The sequence below is a fragment of the Camelus ferus genome, chromosome 19 (genome assembly GCF_009834535.1).
Source record: "Camelus ferus isolate YT-003-E chromosome 19, BCGSAC_Cfer_1.0, whole genome shotgun sequence".
Classification (NCBI taxonomy): Eukaryota; Metazoa; Chordata; class Mammalia; order Artiodactyla; family Camelidae; genus Camelus; species Camelus ferus.
Window position 1 is genome coordinate 40,311,247 of NC_045714.1, and position 18,744 is coordinate 40,329,990.

The 18,744-nt window shown below is 45.9% G+C and overlaps 1 protein-coding gene across 4 annotated transcripts in view; it reads left to right on the plus strand.

Moving 5' to 3' along the window:
* The first annotated feature begins 6,748 nt into the window (after positions 1 to 6,748).
* The window catches only part of LBP (lipopolysaccharide binding protein), a 38,246-nt gene continuing 26,250 nt past the window's right edge, over positions 6,749 to 18,744 (plus strand). For all 4 annotated transcript variants that reach the window (XM_032462288.1, XM_032462291.1, XM_006188627.3 and 1 more), the window contains exons 1-6: positions 6,749 to 6,908; positions 9,441 to 9,555; positions 10,729 to 10,857; positions 14,216 to 14,371; positions 14,957 to 15,020; positions 17,566 to 17,629. In XM_032462288.1, coding sequence (XP_032318179.1) covers positions 6,785 to 6,908; positions 9,441 to 9,555; positions 10,729 to 10,857; positions 14,216 to 14,371; positions 14,957 to 15,020; positions 17,566 to 17,629 — 652 coding nt within the window. In that variant the 5' untranslated portion in view covers positions 6,749 to 6,784. The remainder of the gene's footprint in view (positions 6,909 to 9,440; positions 9,556 to 10,728; positions 10,858 to 14,215; positions 14,372 to 14,956; positions 15,021 to 17,565; positions 17,630 to 18,744) is intronic.

Below are 18,744 nucleotides of genomic sequence, written 5' to 3' on the forward strand. Positions count from 1 at the left end.
GGAACAAAATCTTTTCTCCAAGTTGTCCACCAAGAGGGTGCACTTTTTTCTATCTGCCAAAGGCTAATGGAGGCACCGAATAGGAAAAGAAGAAGAAACCTGTGAGGCTGGAAGGAAGAAAATGAATGGGAGCACAACACGGGATGAAGCTGGGAGGCCTTGAAGACTGTTAAGTTCTCTAGGTTTTGTTCCAGAAAAAGAAGAAAGGCCACTGGAAAGTTTTGAGCAGGGGAATGACACAATCCAATTCACATATTTTCTTTAAAAAGTCTTTACTCATCTGGCTGGGGTGGGAGCGTAACTGTTAAGTATGGGGACATAGCCCTTCCTTCCTCCACCCTCACTTCCTCTTCCATCATTCTCTTTGGAGACCTCAGCCCCCTCCCGCACATACCCTCTACTTTCCAAAACATTCGGGTAGCCTCTGCCCTGCTTTCTATAGAAAAAAATGCAATTATTTCTTGGATCTAAAGATGGGTGAGTGGAACACACTCTGCTCTGTGGACCTCTCTCTAATGGCTGAGAAATAGGCAGATGTTTGGGGGTCTGATGTGAGGAGCATCCCCCAACACACTCCAAATTATCTGCCATGCCGCCTTCAAAACCACTGTTTAAGCGGCTTCTCCCTTCAGGCTAAGCATTGGCTGCTTCAAGTGATGGATCTTGTGCACAGGTTTCCTTCAGGGTGCTGAGAATCTTCTAAAATTAGATTGTGATGATAGTTGCACAGCTCTGTGAATATACTGAGACCCACTGAACTGTGCCATTTAAATGGGTGAACCTTATGACATATGAAATCTACGTCGATAAAGCTGTTGGAAAAAAAAAAAAAAAGAATTGCCCCCTCTGGACTGCCTAAAAGCTCATCATCAGAGCAGCTTCACTTCTGGTTAAGCATTGCCCTCCTGGGGTTCCTTTTGGCGATGCTGACTTAAAGATTAAGAAGGGGTGTCTACCCTTGGGCTGTGCAACTTTCTAAATGTTACTTAACCTCTCTGATCCTCTATTTCCTCCTCTGAAACATAGAGATAAAACCTTGCCCTCCTTTTTGGCATGAGATTGTTGAGAGGAATCAGTGGTACTAATGATAAATAATTTCATGGCATGGTGGTTAGGAGTGTGAGCTGTGGTCCCAGACACCATGGGTTCAAATCTCTGCTCTGCTATTTATCCGATGTGTGACTTTGAGCAATTAAGTCTCTGGCCTTCAATCTTTTCACCTGTAAAATAAGGTGCATAATAATACCTCATAGAGTTGTTATGAGAATTAAATATATGTGAGATCTGTGGTACAAGACCTGACAAGTAGCAATCAAAGTTAGCACTGAATATTAATAAACCCAGTAATTCTCATTATACTGTAAGAACTATATCTGGCTTGCTACAGTTATATGCCCAATACCTGCCATACAATTGATGCTCAATAAATATTTATTTTTTAAATGATCTGGGATTTGAATCCACATCTCAAAGCCACTCATGGTTTTCAGAGCATGACCCGCAGCTTCCTACCTGGGCGGGCCTGACCCCCAGAGCCAGGACTGCTGCCCAGCTAGAAATCTGGGTTCAGTGATGGATTCACAGCATGGCCAGTCCTGTCTCTCTCCGGTCTCAGCTTCCCCGTCTGTAAAAGCAAGGGCCCTCTGGACTTCCAGGAAAGGAATCCAATAAAGTGAGCTCTGGCAAATATTAAAGAATCTTTTCTTGCTGAGACATGTTCATTTTAACAGAAGCTCCTTAGGGTCCCCAAAGCTGTCAAGACCCAGTGAAATGAGGCTACGGCTGGAATTTTGGATGCTGCCAGTTGAAGAGGCAGAGAAGGAGGTGGAGGGAGAGATTCAAGGGTCTTCAAGTTCCTTAAAGTCTCCCTGGGGTGAGGGGCTGTGTGTCCCCATGGCCAAACCTGCTCCAGTGGGTCTCCTAGCATCCCAAGTAGGTGACACCATCTCAAACCACAATGGATCATCACTCACAGTACTACTTTTTTCTGTGGATCCACATGCTTCAGGGTGTGTGTGTGTGTGTGTGTGTGTGTGTGTGTGTGCGTGTGCGTGCGCATGCTTGCTGCCACAAATATCAAACTCCGCAAGTGCCCTATAGAGATCCAGAACTACAGCTCTTCACAACATCCTTCCCTTCAACTAGAGCCTATGTTCTCAGGGCTGCAGGCACCGTCAGAGAAAACTGCCCTGAAAATAAGCGTGAACAGAGGTATGAATCACTGAGCTTGGAGGGAAGTTGGAGCTCATTTAGCGCCTTATTCTCAAAGTGTGGTCCGAGATCAGCAGCACCTGGGAGCTTGTTAGAAATGCAGAGTCTCAGCTCCCAAAAGAACCTGATCAATCAGAATTTGCATTTAACAAGATCCCTGGTGTGTATACATACATATATATGTATACAGATAGATACATACATACATACATACATACCACACTTCTTTATCCATTTATCCATTGACAGACACTTGGGTTGTTTCCATTCTTGGCTATTGTGGATAATGCTTCAATAAACATGGAGGTTCATATATCTCTTTGATACCCTGTTTCAATTTTCTTTGCATTTATACCAAGAGATGGAATTGCTGGGTCATATGATAGCTCCATTTTTAATTTTTTGAGGGTCTTCCATACTGCTTTCCATAGTGGCTCTATCAATTTACATTCCCACCAACAGTATACAAGCATTCCCTTATCTCCACATGCAAAAGTTATATATATAACATATATACGTACATACACACACACTATGAAATATTATTCAGCCATGAACAGGAGGCAACCCTGTCATCTGATATAACATCATGGACCTTAAGGGTATTATGCAAGGCAAAAAAAAAAAAAGATAAATACTGTATGATACCGCTTATCTGTGGAATCCAAAAAAACTGAACTCATAAAAACAGAGGAGAATGACGATTGCCAGGAGCTGGGTGGGGGAGGTGGAGTTGGGAAAGTGTTATTTAAGGTCACAAATTTGAAACAAGTAGATAAAAAAGTCCTGCAGATCTAATGCAGATCAGAGGCAAAAATGCTATATCATAAACATCAAGGTTGCTAAGAGACTAGATCTTAATTGTTCCCACCACAAAAGAGAAATGATAATTACGCGCTATGATAGAGGTATCAGCTAACGCTACAGTGGAAATCATATTACAACATGTAAATCTATGAAGTCAACATGTTGTACACTTTAGACTTATAAGTCAATTATATCTCAATGAAAATCCATTTTAAAATAAATAAATAAATAAACGAGATCCCTGGAATTCGAGAAACACTGTCCTAGTCCAAAACCTTCATCTGTGTTTGGAGGCAAAGTGAGGCTCAGAGAGGGGTGTAGTTTGCCCTGTGTCACACAGCGCATCAGGAACAGAGCCTGGACAAGGACCCAGGCTCCCACGCTGCCAGTCTGTCACGTGTTCTGGCTCTGTGTTTTGACACACGCTGCTGCCTTCTCCTGGACTACCCTTGGCTCTCTCCTCTGCAAAACCTCATGTGACCTACAAGACCCAAGAGGCTGTCACCTCTCTATGGAAGGCGGCCCCCAAAGACACCCTGGGTGCCAGAGCAAGGGTTGCTGTGTACTTTTAGTTCTGTCTTTCACAGGCTACTGTCCGTGCGCAAGACCTGTGCGGACTTTGGGAAAGAATTCAGAGCACTCCACTAGAGGAAAGGCACCTGCTGCAGAGGGTCAGTACACAGAAGAACTAGTGTACCAGTTGTGCCAGTCAGAGTCCGGGCAGGACACCAGAATCCAACTCATGGCTCCTGGGATTCAAATGAAGGGGTTATTTATAGAGTTGGGGGACAAGCTTAAGGAAACAGGTGAAGGAGGTGAGGCCCCCCAGGAACTAGCCTCCCTAGGCTTGAAGCAGCAAAGAAAGGAGTTGGGGTGTCCAAGCCCGGGGAGGGACCGGAGCCGTAGGGGAGGAAGTGTCAGGAGTGAGGGCCAGACCTGAGATCCAAAGCAAGGAAGAAGTGCCTTGATCCCTCTCTCTTCCTGACCTCTGACCCCCTCCCTGCTGCCCTTTGGCTGAGTGCGATTACAGATGAGGAAACTGAGTCAGCGTGCCCAAGATCACCCGGTGGGCGAGCCAGGATTCAAACCCAGGCCATCTGGCCCCAGAGTCCATGCCCTTAACCTTCCACTTTTCTGCTTTAAGTTCATTCACCAAATTATCGACTGTGTGCTGCTCAGGATTCCAGGCCTTGTGGTTTCCAAATTCCGGGTTTTCCAATGTCTTTTCAAGACTTCTGTTGTCAGCACACAATAAACACCGTTCTTACTAGAGGGGGAGCGGTTTCTCTGCTGCAGGGCCTGATGGGAGTGGGAGTGTCGGTGGCGTTGGATTTCATGGACGTGGATGGACAGCCTGGAACAAGAAAAGCCCGGGGTGCTGACCAGTGTTGGAGTCACGCTGTTCCCAGGGGCCTCTGCCGGGTCCTAGGTTACCAGCAGGGACCTTGAGCTGGAGATGGGCACCTGTGGGGGTGGAGGCCTGGCCTGGGGCCCTGGGATACGCTCGCTGGCTGACCGGGAAAGGTCTAAGGTCTGAAGGTTGCTCCTGTGGGAACTCTCGGCCCCTGCAATCGGCCCCCAGCCCAGACTGCCTCAGACTGCGGCCGGAGGAAGAGTGACATCTGTGTCCCCGCAACGTCCCCACTCTAGACTTGTCCTCCCCCCTCTCCAAGCTGGGAGCATCCATGGGAGTCACCTGCTCTGCCCCCTCATTTTACAGAGGGAAACTGAGGCACGAGAAGGAAACCAGGTTTACTGAGGGTCACAGGGCGGGGCAGGAGCTGAGCCAGATGGGAACCCTGGTTTCTCACCTCCCAGCCCGGGATCGCTCCCTACCTCTGCAGACTGAGTCCAGGAAGCAGACACCCCAGGCACACTGGGAGCCCCTGGGAGACCTTGGCAGCTGCCAAGCCTTTGTCCTTGCTCTTTGCTCAGCCTGGAATGGCGCTTCCAAAGGCTGGCTCCTCCCCACGCTGAAGGTCTCAGCTCAGCACACCACCTCAGGGAAGACTTCCCTGACCATGGCTTTGGAAAAGCGTCCCACAGATCTGCGTTCAGACCCCCGCTGGGTGACTGTGGCCTAATGACTTCACCCCTCTCAGCCTCAGTTTCTTCAGCTCAAAATGAGACTGAAATGCTCACCTTAAAGGGCTGCAGCAGGGCCGAGAGGAGGCGTGTGGCATAACCAGCATGGTGCCCGGCGCATGATAGGGGCTCAATAAATATTGCTTTCCCGCCAGTTTCCACTAATGCTGGAAGGATCATAGGATTTGAAGGCTCAGCCCTGCCTGCAGGAGCACCCAGGCGGCTTGGGGTGTGGTGACAGAGGACTCCTGACAACCTCAGCCTTGGGCACAGAGGAGCAGAAAAGCCCTGGCTGTGGGCTTCCAGGCACTCAGCGCGGGAAGTTCTGATCTCAACCCCAATTCCAGTGCCTTTTATGACCCACTGGGGAAAAACTCCATCACTCCTGCCACGGGCAATTTATTGAGGCAGTCATGAAGGCCCACCCAATTTCAAGGGGAGGGCACAAGCCTCCCCCTTTCGATGGAAAAAGTATCAAAGAATTTGTGGGCATATTTTTAAATGACTACAATTACAAAAAGGCAGAGAGTGGTCAAAGCAATGATGGAGAAAGTGCAGAGGATTCAGGGACCCCAAAGGAGAATCATTCTCTAATTCAGGGAAACTTGGGGGTATCAGGGAAGGCTTCCCGGAGGTAGGGGCAGAACAAAATTCACAAATACAGGGAGTCCTTGGGAAAGGAGAGATCCCTATGAGTTAAGCACACCTCTACTATAAATTTTGATTTCCCAAATAAAATTGGATTGCCTTTACTTACTGCAAATTCACTGTATCCCGAGAAAATTAAAAATCTGAAATACCAGCAAACAAAAAGATTAAAAAAAAAAAAACCCCACAATCCTGCCCATCCAACCATAACTCATCCCTCATAACTCCTTGCTAAAAATTTTCCAGATTGGCAAACATGGGAACAGAACAAAGAAATAGAACCTCACTCTATCAAGAAAGACCTTTATTTCTGCAGCCTCTCTTTAAATGCGTCACAGTTAATGTACCCAATGCCCTTTGTTGAATGCCTTACATTGGGTCCCACTCTTGCCTTGTCGATGTCACATGGAGCAGCAAAGGGCATCTTACTGCAGTGACGTATTTCCACACTGACTTAATTATGTACCGAGAGTCAAGTTCCAGAAGTGGAATTGCTGGATCACCAGGCATGCAGGTGTGTAAGGATTTGCCAAATTGGCTTCCAGAAAATTTTACCACCAGCGAGGTTTGAGAAAGCCTGTTTTCCCACAGGAGATGGGGAGTAGGGGGAGGAGGGGAAAATATCTTTTTCACATAAACAGAGTTGAGTATAACTCAACTGGCTTTGACTCCCAGCTGTGCCACCTGCCAGGTGTGTAAGTTTGAGCCAGTGACGTGGCTTCTCTGAACCTCAGCCTCCTTGTCTGTAAAACCCGGCCTTCCTGGTTATCGGTGTGGGGTCTTTTACTGGGAAGGGTGTACAGAGTGTCACCTGGGCCCAGGCCAACCCACCCTCTGGCCCCTGGCAGGGACAACAGGCTTTTAAGTATGACCTGTGACCCCCTACAGTGTTGCAAGCAGGTTCCAGTCACCAGGCCTCCCCTTCCTGATCCCAGGAACCCGCCCCACTCAGGGGCCACCCCCGCCCTCGGGCCTCAGCTACTTAAGGGAGCTGAGGCTGCGACAGGCCTGGCCCAGCCTGCTGGGAACCAGGATGGGGGCCTTGGCCGGGGCCCTGCCCTCTCTCCTGCTGGGAATGCTGCTCATGTCTGCCCCAGAGACCCTGGGTGCCAATCCCGGCCTGGTCGTCAGGATCACCAACAAGGGCTTGGAGTACGGTAAGGAGCTGCGAGGTCGGCTGGGCTTGGCTGACCCGCTTGGCCCCAGGCTGCTCTGGGTACAGCCGGGGACACAGACGGGATTCTCCTTCAGGTCGGCGCAGCCAGCCCGGTCAGGCAGCTCTGGCTCAGGTCCTGGCCTCGTCACCCAGCCACTGGGCTCCTGGGGCATGTAACTTGTCTTAGCTGGGTTTCCCACTGGCCAATGGAGAGAAAGAGTTGGGCACAAGTAGTTGATGGGGGAGGTGAAAACATAGGAGAGTGGGAAGGCGAGATGGGGGAGGGCAGGTGGCCAGGGGAGGTGTGTTAGTAAACCAGCTGTCACCCCAGTGACGGGAACAGTTCCGCTGGAAAAGACTTGTTCAAATTTGAAAACATATGCCTTAAAACTAGATGTTGGGGAATGGGGTGGTGGGTATAGTTCAGTGGTAGAGTGTGTGCTTAGTATGCATGAGGTCCTGGGTTCAATCCCCACTACCTCCATCACAAAAAAAAAAAAAAAAAAGAATACTTAAAAAAAAAAGAAGTATTAAAAAAAACTAGTAGGGGAGGGTATAGCTCAAGTGGTAGAGCACATGCTTAGCATACACAAGGTCCTGGGTTCAATCCCCAGTACCTCCTCTAAAAATAAAATAAATGAATAAATCTAATTACCTCCCCTGCAGAAAAAAAAATTTTTTAATTAAAAAAAATACTAAAGGGATAAATTAGGGGTTGGGGATTAACAAATACACATTACTATATATAAAATAGATAAACAACAGGACCTACTGTATAGCACAGGGAACTATATTTAATTCTTGTAATAATGTATAATGGAAAAGAATCTGAAAAGAAAAAGAAATATGTATATGTACCTAAAACTAACATTGTAAATCAACTACACTTCAATCAAAAAAAATTTTTAATGGATGTCAGAACGGTGGTTACGTCCCGCAGCCGGTAGCAAACCAGGCGCCCAGAAGGGTGTTAGGGTTTCATTACATCTTGCTCTAGAGGGCGGCTAGATGGGTGCATAAACATATAAAATTACTTCCCAATAACTTTAAGATTAGTGCCTTTAAGGTTTTACCTCTAAGTATATTATACCTCAGTTTCAAAGAATGGGTAAAATTACTGGCTATTGATTTACAATATTGTATTTCGTGTGTACAGCATAGTGATTCAGTTATTTTTTCGCAGATTATATTCCATTATAGGTTATTACAAGATATTGAATATACAGTAAATCCTTGATGCTTATTTATCTTATACAGAGTAGTTCGTATCTGTTAATCCCATACGCTTAATTTGTCTGTCCCCCATCCCTCTCCCTTTTGGTAAACATAAGTTTGTTTTCTATGTCTGTGAGTCTGTTTCTGTTTTGTATGTCGATTCATTTGGATTATTTTTGAAAAGATGCTAAAACAAGTCCTCAGAATTAATCCAAGGGGCAAGGGATCTGAGGTAGTTATATACCGTTCCCCACAGTAATTGATGGAGGGCTGGTCCTCACATTTGTGGAGCCTCAATTGCCTTATCTGTTCAATGAGGTAATGACATTCCCTCAGGTAGAGTTGCTGGAAGACCAGACTGGATGGGAACAGAGAGAAAGAAATCAGGAAGGGCTTCTTGGAGGAGGTGAGGTAGAAAAGATAAGTGGGAGTTAGCCAGGGACAAGGGATAGCATTCTGGCAGAGACTAGCTTGTGCATTTGCTCAAGGGTGGACTGCAAACTGGAAAGAGGTGGAGTTAGGGAGACCGCTGGTCATCTGTGTACACATGCCCTCCCTGAGAGCAGAATTCTAGCTCTCTAGCGCCTCAGAAGTATACAGACAGTCCTAGTAAATGCTGTTTATATTGAAACCTAAATCAGGCAAAGTTTGCCTTTTGATCCTTTCCACTGTGTGAGTCTACCACATTTCTTTAAGTCCTCTAAAGCTGGACATTTTGGTCCTTTCCATATTTTCAATAGCATAAACCCTGCATTTACTGAGTGCCTAATGTATGCCAGGCACAAAGCAAGGGTGCTTTTCATCCTGCCAGCCCCCTTTCTGGGCTGCAATGATCTCTTTTAATCCTCATGCCACCCCAGGGAGGAAAGTATTATTATCATTGCTACTAGACAGACCAAGAACGCCAAGGTTGAGGACTTGCTCAAGGTCACCCAGCAAGAAAGATGCCAATGTGAGGATTCTAGTCCTAAAATCCTTACAGTTTCTTCTACACAGGTTAGATGCCATGAAGGATAGGAAAGAGGGCCCCTCAGCCAAGCACACGGCACTCCTCTCCCGTGGAGCTTGCTGACAAAAACATTGTTTCCTCATCCATGTAATGGGCACAAACATAACTACCCCACCTGAAATGCAATGATGCTTCCTGAGTGTCTCTCATGCTACCTGGGACTCCAGAGGGGCTCAATAGCCTGCAACTGTAATTAATCCTAATAGGGAAGTTGGCCCTTTTCCCCAGGGCAGGTGGGAGCCACCGAAGGGTTTAGAGGGGAGGGAGGCAGGCCAACCAGTCTGACTTCCAGCTTTTTTCTGTCCACAGTGGCCAGAGAGGGGCTGGTGGCCCTGCAGAATAAGCTGCACAAAATCACACTGCCCGATTTCACTGGAGACGTCAATATCAAACACGTCGGCAGTGGGCACTATGAGCTCTACAGGTAGGGCTCCTTTCTGCTGGGGCCCTGAGGAGTCTGGGCAGGGCTGGAGGTCTGGAGAGGAAGGGAGGGAGAGCCCCAGGATTGGGTCAGGACAGACAGACAGTGGGATGGGGCAGATGGTGGGATGGTTCCTTGCAGAATTCAGAGGGAAATTCTGAGAAGAACTTGGGCCCCTTCATTCATTCATACAACAGATATTAATGAAGACCTCCTAGCTGTGGGAACTGAGCCTCAGTTTTCTTATCTGTAAAATGGAGATAACTTGCTACTTCTTTGGGGTGATCATCCAGGGTGTGGCCTGGCCAATGGATATAATTTGGGAAGAGAAGATAGACCTTAAACTTTTTGTAGACCTTAAACTTTAAATAGAGTAGTCCAATGGTTAGAGCTGAGGTTTGCACATCTGGAGGAGTCAACGAAGTCTTCCCGGAGTGGCGGCATTCGAGCTGAATCTTCAAAGGATCATTAGACACAAGCAGCTGATGCTAAAAAAGGCATCACTTTTTGAAAGACAGACAATGAGGTTGGGGCAGTTGGGCCCATAGCTCATCATGCCCTCTCTGTTCACCATCACTGATGGCTTCAGTCACTCCTTCTTTTATTCTGTCCATCAGTAAACATTTATTGAGCACCTACTGTGTGCCAGGCAAAGAAAATGGAACCTGACTATTCTTTTCCCATTGACGGCCCCACCACGTGTATCATCTTCTCCTAGCCCTTTCGTGTCTCTTTTCAAGGCTGCCCTCGGCCTTCCCCTGAACTGGATTCCCTGACTGGGACGTGAGGAGAACGGGGATGGCGGGCTGTGTTTATGTGCCCTGCTCAGGACCCAACCAGGGTCAGGAGATTCATGGGCTCTGGTCCTGACTGTGCAACTTTGGGGAAATGCATACTTTCCAAGAGGTTCTATTCCTGCTCTGTTAAAAAGGGGATCAGAACTGCACTGACCCCTCTGTGAGGCCTGACAATGCATATAAGGCACTTAGCATGGCCGCAGATTCAGTGTAGGGCACACAGCAGATGACAGCAAGTGAGTGGGGGGAGCCGCACGCCAGGCTCTGCTGGCCTAGTCCTCGCGGGGATGGGGGTGAGAGCAAGACCCCTGCTGAGACTGGACCTTGCCTCCGCCTCCATGTGGGGGCTGATGCCGCTTCCCTGGGTCTCTCTCCCCAGCCTGGAAGTCCACAGCTGCGAGCTGCTCGGCTCTGCTCTGACGCCCCTCCCTGGCCAGGGCCTGCATTTCAGCATCTCTGACTCCTTCATCAGGGTCAAGGGCAAGTGGAAGGTGCGCAAGTGGAAACTGTAAGTGGACTCTGTGCTTGGCCTTGGCATTCCTTCCCTCCCTCTTGGGTCCAGGGTGTTCCTAGCTCATCAAAAGTCCACATGGTGGAGAGAAGGAGTGCAGCCCAGAGGAAGACCAGGGTCTGGGTCCTGGCCCTTGGCTGAGCCCCTTCCCCTCTCAGGCCTCTCTGATGGGGCAGTGGTTGAACTCAGTGAGACAATAGTGTGTCTTCTGGGTTTGCTTCCCCCACAGCAGACCCCAAGACAAGAATTCAAGTGCAAGTATTTTCTCTGGAGAGTAACCTAGGGAAACGTCCATGGGGTGTGCAGAAGGGAGGTGGCAAGAAGGACGTAGGCCCGGCAGCTAATGGAGCTTGACCCTCCTGGGGACCCCTGGGGACAGTGTAGGCAGAGCCCACCTCTGAGTTCCCCCACCCTCCTGCTTGTCATTGGTCAGGGGTGACTCCCAGGAGCACAAACTCTCCAGCACTGTGAACTGTTCTCTGACCTCCAGTCCTTGGAAGGAAGGTGGGTTAGTTTCCCTGGGCAGCCAGAGTGAAATGTCACAGACAGGAGGCCTCAAACAACAGAATTTTTTTCACATTCTGGAGGCTAGAAGTCCAAGACCAGGATGTCGGCAGGTTTAGTTTCTTCTAAGGCCTCTTGCCTGAGCTTGCAGGTGGCCTGCTCTGTCTCCGTGTCCTCACATGGTCATCCTTCTGTAAGCCTGCACTCCGAGTGTTTCTCTGTGTGTCCCAATCTCCTCTTCTTAGAAGGACACCAATCAGATTGGACTCTGGCCCACTCTAATGGCCTAATTTTCAATCAATCACTGTTTAAAGGCTCTGTCTCAAATACAGTCACATTCTGTGTCCTGGAGGGTTAGGACTTTCAACATAAGAATTTTGGGGAGACACAGTTCAGCCCCTAACAGGAAGGTAACAATGCGTGTTGTGATCACATTTACACTTCAGACCTGCACTGTCCAATAAGGTCACCTCTGGCCACATGTCTTGACTGAGTACATGAAAAGTGGTTGGTACACACTGAGATCTGCTGTAAGTGTGAAACAGCTGATTTGCAGACAGTACAAAAAACGAACATAAGAAAACTTATTAGTAACTTTTCCATTGATTCCATGTTGAGTTGATAATATGTACTATCAAAATTAATATCACCTGTTTCTTTTCGCCTTTTTTAATGTGGCCACTAGAAAATTTTAAATAACCTATGTGGTTCACATTATATTCCTTCTGGGTGGCACAACTTTAGAAAGATGCTCAGTAGAAATGTCACCTATATACGACATCTATTTAATTTCTGTGCAAGGAATCAGGCCATACTCTTCTGCCCTGGATTTTTTTCATTAAAGTATCTTAAAGCTCTCTTTGTGGGAGCATATAAATAGCTACTTCATTCTTTTTTTTTTTTAATCTTTTTTAAATATAGTTTTTTATTGAGGTGAAATTCCCATAACATAAACTAACCACTTTAAAGTACACGAGTCAGTGGCATTTAGTACCACAGTCACAAGTTGTAAAACCACCACCTCTGTCTAGTCCCACAATAGGTTCATCACCCCAAGAGATGCTCCGTACCACTGAGCAGTCGCTCCCCACTCCCCACCCCCCGTAGCCTTGACCATTCCTCCTTCTGTCTCTGTGGATTTACCTATTCAGGACCTTCCAAACAAATGGAATCATACAAGATATGACATTTTGCGTCTGGCTCTGTTATGTAGCATAATATTTTCAAGATTCATCCACCCTGCAGTACTCATCAGTACTTATTCCTTTTTATGGCTGAGTAATATTTCATTGTATAGCTAGGTCCCATTTGGCCTCATGCTTTCTATTTTTTTATTTATTTTTATCAAAGCATAGTTAATTTACAATGTTGTGTTAGTTTCTGGTGTACAGTAGAGTGATTCAGTTATACATATATTCAGATTCTTTTTCATATTCTTTTTCATTATAGGTTATTATAAGATATTGAATGTAATTCCCTGTGCTATACAGTAGGACCTTGTTGTTTATCTATTTTATATGTTGTAGTTTGTATCTGCTAATCTCAAACTCCTAATTTATTCCTCCCCCTCTCCCCACTTTGGTAACCGTAAGTTTGTTTTCTATGTCTGAGAGTCTTTTTCTGTTTTATAAGTAAGTTCATTTGTATCATTTCTTTTAGATTCTACATATTAAGTGACATCATATGATATTTGTCTTTTTCTTTCTGACTTCACTTAGTATGGTCATCTCTAGGTCCATCCATGTTGCTGCAAATGGCATTGTTCCTTTTTTATGGCTGAGTAGTATTCCATTGTGCGTGCGTGTGTGTGTGTGTATGCCATGTCTTCTTTGTCCAGTCATCTGTCAGTGAACATTTATGTTGCTTCCACATCTTTGGCCTCATTTTTTCTAAAAGCTACATAGCATAGGTGCCCACAACGTAGTGAACCTATCCTGACTAGTTGACATTTAAGGTTGTTTTCTCATTTCTTGCTATTACTTGTGATGCTGCAATGAGCTGCCCCACATATATATCTTGACAGGATGAGCCACAGAGTAAAGACTTAGAAGTAAAATTACTGGGGCAAGGATATGTGGTTAAATTAGGATAGATCCCACCCATTTGTGTTCCAGATGTGCTCTCCCAGCCAGTGCCTGGTTGACCCATATATTCACAAGCACTGGGTATGAAAACTTCTAATCTTTTTATCAATCTGGTGGGTGAAAACTGGCATCATTGTGATTTTCTCTTTTAATAACGTTTCATGTGCTTATTTGCAATTGAACTTCCTGTTCATATCTTTGATCTCTTTTTTTTCCCCCTTTGGGTTGTTTTGTTCTTTCCTTGTTACTTTGTATAGGCCTTGTTCTTTGTGTGTTAAGGAAATGAAATCATATATTAGCTCATATGTTAAGGAAATTAGCTCTTTGGTTGGCTCAAGATACAATTTTTTTTTACTTTGCATATGGCATTTTTTGTTGTTATTCATTACAGTTTTTTTTTAAACAGGGTTTTTAAAATAAGCCTTTTTTTTCACTAAAGTTTTAATTTTCTGCGCTGGCAACCATTTCCTGAAAGCATCTTAAAGGACAACCATTTCCTTTATGGCTTCTGAGACTTGGATCCCGCCTAGAAAGGTCTTTGCTCATCCCTGATCATAACTAAATGGACCCAAGCTTTCTTCTTGATTTTTTATGTTTGTATTTGTGATGAATCTTTGCTTTGTAATAAATATTTATAATAATTTTTTAAATTAAATTTTTATCCCAGCTTCACTTCTGTGCAGATAAGAATTGAGATTTATACTTTCCCCCAAAGCAGTGGCCGACTCTAATCTAGGAATCAACTATTGGTTCTCTTTCTCCTCCAGGAAACTACAGGGCTCCTTTGACCTGAAGGTTGAGGGCATCACCATTTCAGTCAATCTTCTCTTGGGCAGTGAGCCCTCTGGGAGGCCCAAGGTCGCTGTCTCCAGCTGTAGCAGCCACATCCATGATGTAGAGACACATGTGTCAGGAGATTTGGGGTAGGTTACCACTGGCTGCAGCTAGAGACCCATCCAGCCCAAGGCCTGGCCTCTGATGAGCATCCGGGTCCAGGCGTAAGCCACAGGCAGATCACGTGCACTTGGAGATAATTCTTTGGGGGACCTGCTGAAATTAGCAGAAGCAAGTTTAAGTTCAGAGTCTTGGTGTGTCATTTCCACCAAAAAATGAACTTCATGGGACCACCATCAGGCAAATGAAATTTGGCTACTGAAGGAATACAAAGGAATTTGGCTAAAAGAGAGTTGATGAAAATATACACACCCTTCAAGGAGTCTCTTCAAGTGTCAGTTTCTTCGATTAGAAAAACATGGATTCTTGAGCCCCTCCCCCAAATCTACTGAATTTGGGGTGCTGCAGGGGGCTGGGATGCCAGATGCACTGAATCATTGAGTGTGCTGGGAGCTGGGACTCTGAGTTTTCATCCCATCCAGGATTCTGGGACACAGCTGGGTACCGCGATGGGGTAGGGAGGGCTCCCTTGGGGACTGGCCTGGCTCTCCCTGGAGCCCCACTGTCCTTGCATTCAGTGGCACAGCTGACTGTCCCCTGGCTTCTCTTCGCAGGTGGCTGCTGAATCTCTTCCACAGCCAGATCGAGTCCAAATTCCAAAGAATGCTGGAGAGCAAGGTATGAGTGGCCAAGTGAGCCCCTTATGGGCTGGGCACAAGTCCTCACAAACCTCTGGCCTTGGATGGCCCTGGGGGCTGGCCCAGCCATTCTCATACCCAAGGCCTAGAGAGGACAAATCAAGGTCATGGAGTTGGTATATGGCAAAACTGGGGGCAGAATATGGGTCTCTGGACTCTGAATCTGTCTGGTTAGGCAGAGAATGGTTAAATTTCTGACCAATGTTGAAACAGCAGAGGCCAAATGGAAACTCCTGCCCCTCCCTCTGCTTGGCCTTGCTCACTGCCCGCCACTGCCCTGCAGTCTGCAAAGGCCAAAAAGGAAATCAACACTTAGGGGCCTGCAGGGACCAAGCAGGAGACTTCGGGAGTATGTGGACCAGGAGGGAGCTCTGGTTTCTACTGGGATGTACTCCTGAGGACCTACCTTGTCTTGGGGAAGCAGCAACAAAGTGCTAGTTTTCCCTATTAAAAAAATTTATGTGGAATCTCCAAATTTTGGAATCTCTACCTAAAACAAAGAGGTCTCATGTTAACTTTCAGTTCTCCCACTCACTACATTCCAAAATCTCATATCTGAGATATCATATACCTGGAGCTGTGTCTGCAGCAATGATTGTGCTTGGGAAGGGAGAAAGCAATGAAGGAGGAAAAGGGAAAACACACACACACCCCTCCTCTCGGTTTGACGTTTGGTTTGGCCATGAGTGCCCTCTGGTGGTTGAAGCTGGAATAGCATGCAGACCCCACAGATTGGATGTGGCAAGCTAGCTGCATTCTGTTCCTTTTCTTATTCTGGGGTCCCGGGGATCTAGGATAGCTTGGGGAATATGTAATAATTATCGTGATAATAAATTACCACGATAATAGTTATTTTTATAAATTAGTATAATTAATGTTATACCAAACGTATCATTGCATAACTATTCTTATTTATAATAATAATGGCGACTATTTATTGAGCCTGTAGTTGGCCAGGAATAATGTACTAAGCACTTCACATGGGCAATGCCACTGAATCCTACCCACAACTTTTGAAGGAGATGCCGGTTTCCTGCACTTAATGGAGGAGGCTTAGAGCATTTAGTAACTCACCTGGGGCCACCTTGTTGACAGAAGGCTAGGTAGGGATTTGAACTTCCTGGAGCTTGGAGCAGCTTGTCCCAAAGGCCTTGTAAGGGCTGGATGTCTCAGGAAAGATGGAGATCTTTCTTGACCCCTGGTCCTTGTGGGTCTTCAGAAATCTCCCAGGACAACTAAGAACCTGGTTGCAGGATGGTTCTGACGCGCCAGTTGGGGAGGGATGTGGTATCTGACCAGCAGGGCTAAGAATAGCAAGTACTTACTGAGTGCTTGCTCCCTGGGCCATCCACCCTCTTGGACACCCCCCTGCCACCCCACCCCACACCCCTCTCCTCCTCTGTATATGTAGATCCATTTGCACCGTAGGCGGTAACTGGTTAACTTTTAAAAGCAGTTTAAAGTGAAGACTCACTCACACACACCTGAACAAAGAAAATATTTACCTATAAATCCAAATGTTTTTAAAATACAGTAAATGTAAATTCCTTTGATGTCAGCCTAGACCTAGTCTTTGTAAACAGTCTCTTGATTGGTTTTCTGCAGTCCTTTTTGCTTACAACATTCTGCTACAAATTCCAGCTCAGATATCTTTTACTACAATGAGAATCTAAAGACATTTGCAGGGCAACCCTGATGCAGAATCCTAGGTTTTTATGATGTTTTTCCTCATAAGCTTTTCTCGCCCACACCAATTTACTAGCATTTTTTTTAAGCAACTCACCCTTCCAAGGCATTGATCTCAGGTTTTCATAGAAACAATTCATCTCTTAGTCATATTTCATGGGCTTACGTAAGAAATAATTCGAGTGACTATAACAGCAAGTAAAGCAAACAGGGTTGAGAACACATTTTTTTTTTCTTAAGAAGCAAGCAACTCAATCAGGGCAACACTTTCTGAGTGCCTACTGTGCGTGGCAGCCTGCTGGATGTGAGTGTTCCATCTTGCACGGGCAGCAGGGAAAACGGGAATATTGATCAATCCAGCCAACCTGTTAAGTGATGACATTTAAGAAGTATCTACGTTAATTATCCACTCATTTGTGTGGCTTTTGCTACTTACTGTCTAGTTCTGCTACTAGACTCTAGATTCTGGGTGGCCAGGGCCCCCCCCCAAAGGAAAAAGTCTTTACTGAGGAGCTTTGGCCAGTGACTCCAGTGCATGACCTCTCAACCGGCTGTGTAGGAGGCCACCCAGCTCTGATATCCAGCCCTGGGATCGACTTTGACAGGTCTGATTGGACCCTTTTGGGGTCCCCATGGGCTCTTGCATGTTTTTGATCATTTCCAATTTCTAAGCACCTGGCACATCATAAGCCCTTATAAATTTTTGTAGCATTAATGGCCAATTAGCAAATACGTGAAATAATGTGACGAAACAATTAGCACAGGGCATGATCAAAGCCAGGGAGCTCACTCAGGCTTTCTCTTCTCTTCCCTTTTCTTTTTTTTTTTTTTTTTTTCAGATTTGTGAAAAGATCGAAGACTCAGTGCCCTCTGACTTACAGCCTTATCTCCAAACTCTGCCAGGTAGAACACCCCACCCACCCGTGGGACACTTTATTGTTATTAGTTTTTATAAGTGCATGTATGTACCTACAAACTCTTACACGGGACAGAAGTATTGAAAGTAAAAATTAAAGTCCCCTTCTCTCTCCAAATTTTCTTCCAGGAGGTAACCTCTATTTGGGGTGTATACTCTCAGATATTTCCTTTGCATGTACATATAAATATAAATACACACATACACAAGTATATGATGATATGTTCCATATGTATTCCTTTTGTTCATGAATATAGGTGAATATATATGGTCTGTAAGAGTACAGACATTGTTCTTTTGTAACTTGTATACCTTGGAGAGTTTCCATATCAGTGCATATAAATTGATCTCATTTTTAAAAACGTTTTTGTGGAAATTAATACAGAGAAAAGTGCTTGATCATAAGCAAAGAGTTTAAAGAATTTTCACAAACTGAGCACACGCATGTACCAACTCCCAGATCAACATACAGAACGTGACTGACCTTTCACAGCCCCATCATGTCTTCCTCTGTCCCTCCCCACCCCTCAAGGTTAACCACTCTCCCAACTGCTCCCAGCAAACATCAGTTTTGCACTTTGTACATGAATGGAACCATATAGTAGAGTCTTTTATCAAAAGCATAAGACTTCCTTTTTTCAGCTTTAAAATAGGAGGTCAATCCACATTGTTGCATGTGGTGAGTTCATTCATGCTCCTTGCCGTGTAATCCACCGTGCCCAAGTCCCTCCATTTATTTATCTATTCTACTGTTGAAGGCCACTTGGATAGTTTCAGCTTTACACCATTGCAGACAGTGCTGCTATGGATATTCCAGCTCACGTGGACGCATGTCTTGGGGTCTATATCCAGGTGTGAAACGTACACAGTTGTTCTTGCAGCTCAGTATAATTTCAGCGTTAGCAGACCCTGCCGTAGTTGTAAAAGACCTCACTTTAATAGCTGTGGAGTATTCTGTCTCACAAATGTGTCTCCGTTTGTTTAATAAGTCCCCAGCTGCTCGGCAGGGGAGTTTGCTGCCTTCCGTTGCCACTGCCAACAGTGGGGCAGGGAGCACCCCCGCACCACCTCTTTGCCCGCACACGTGCATGCACCCGGAGAA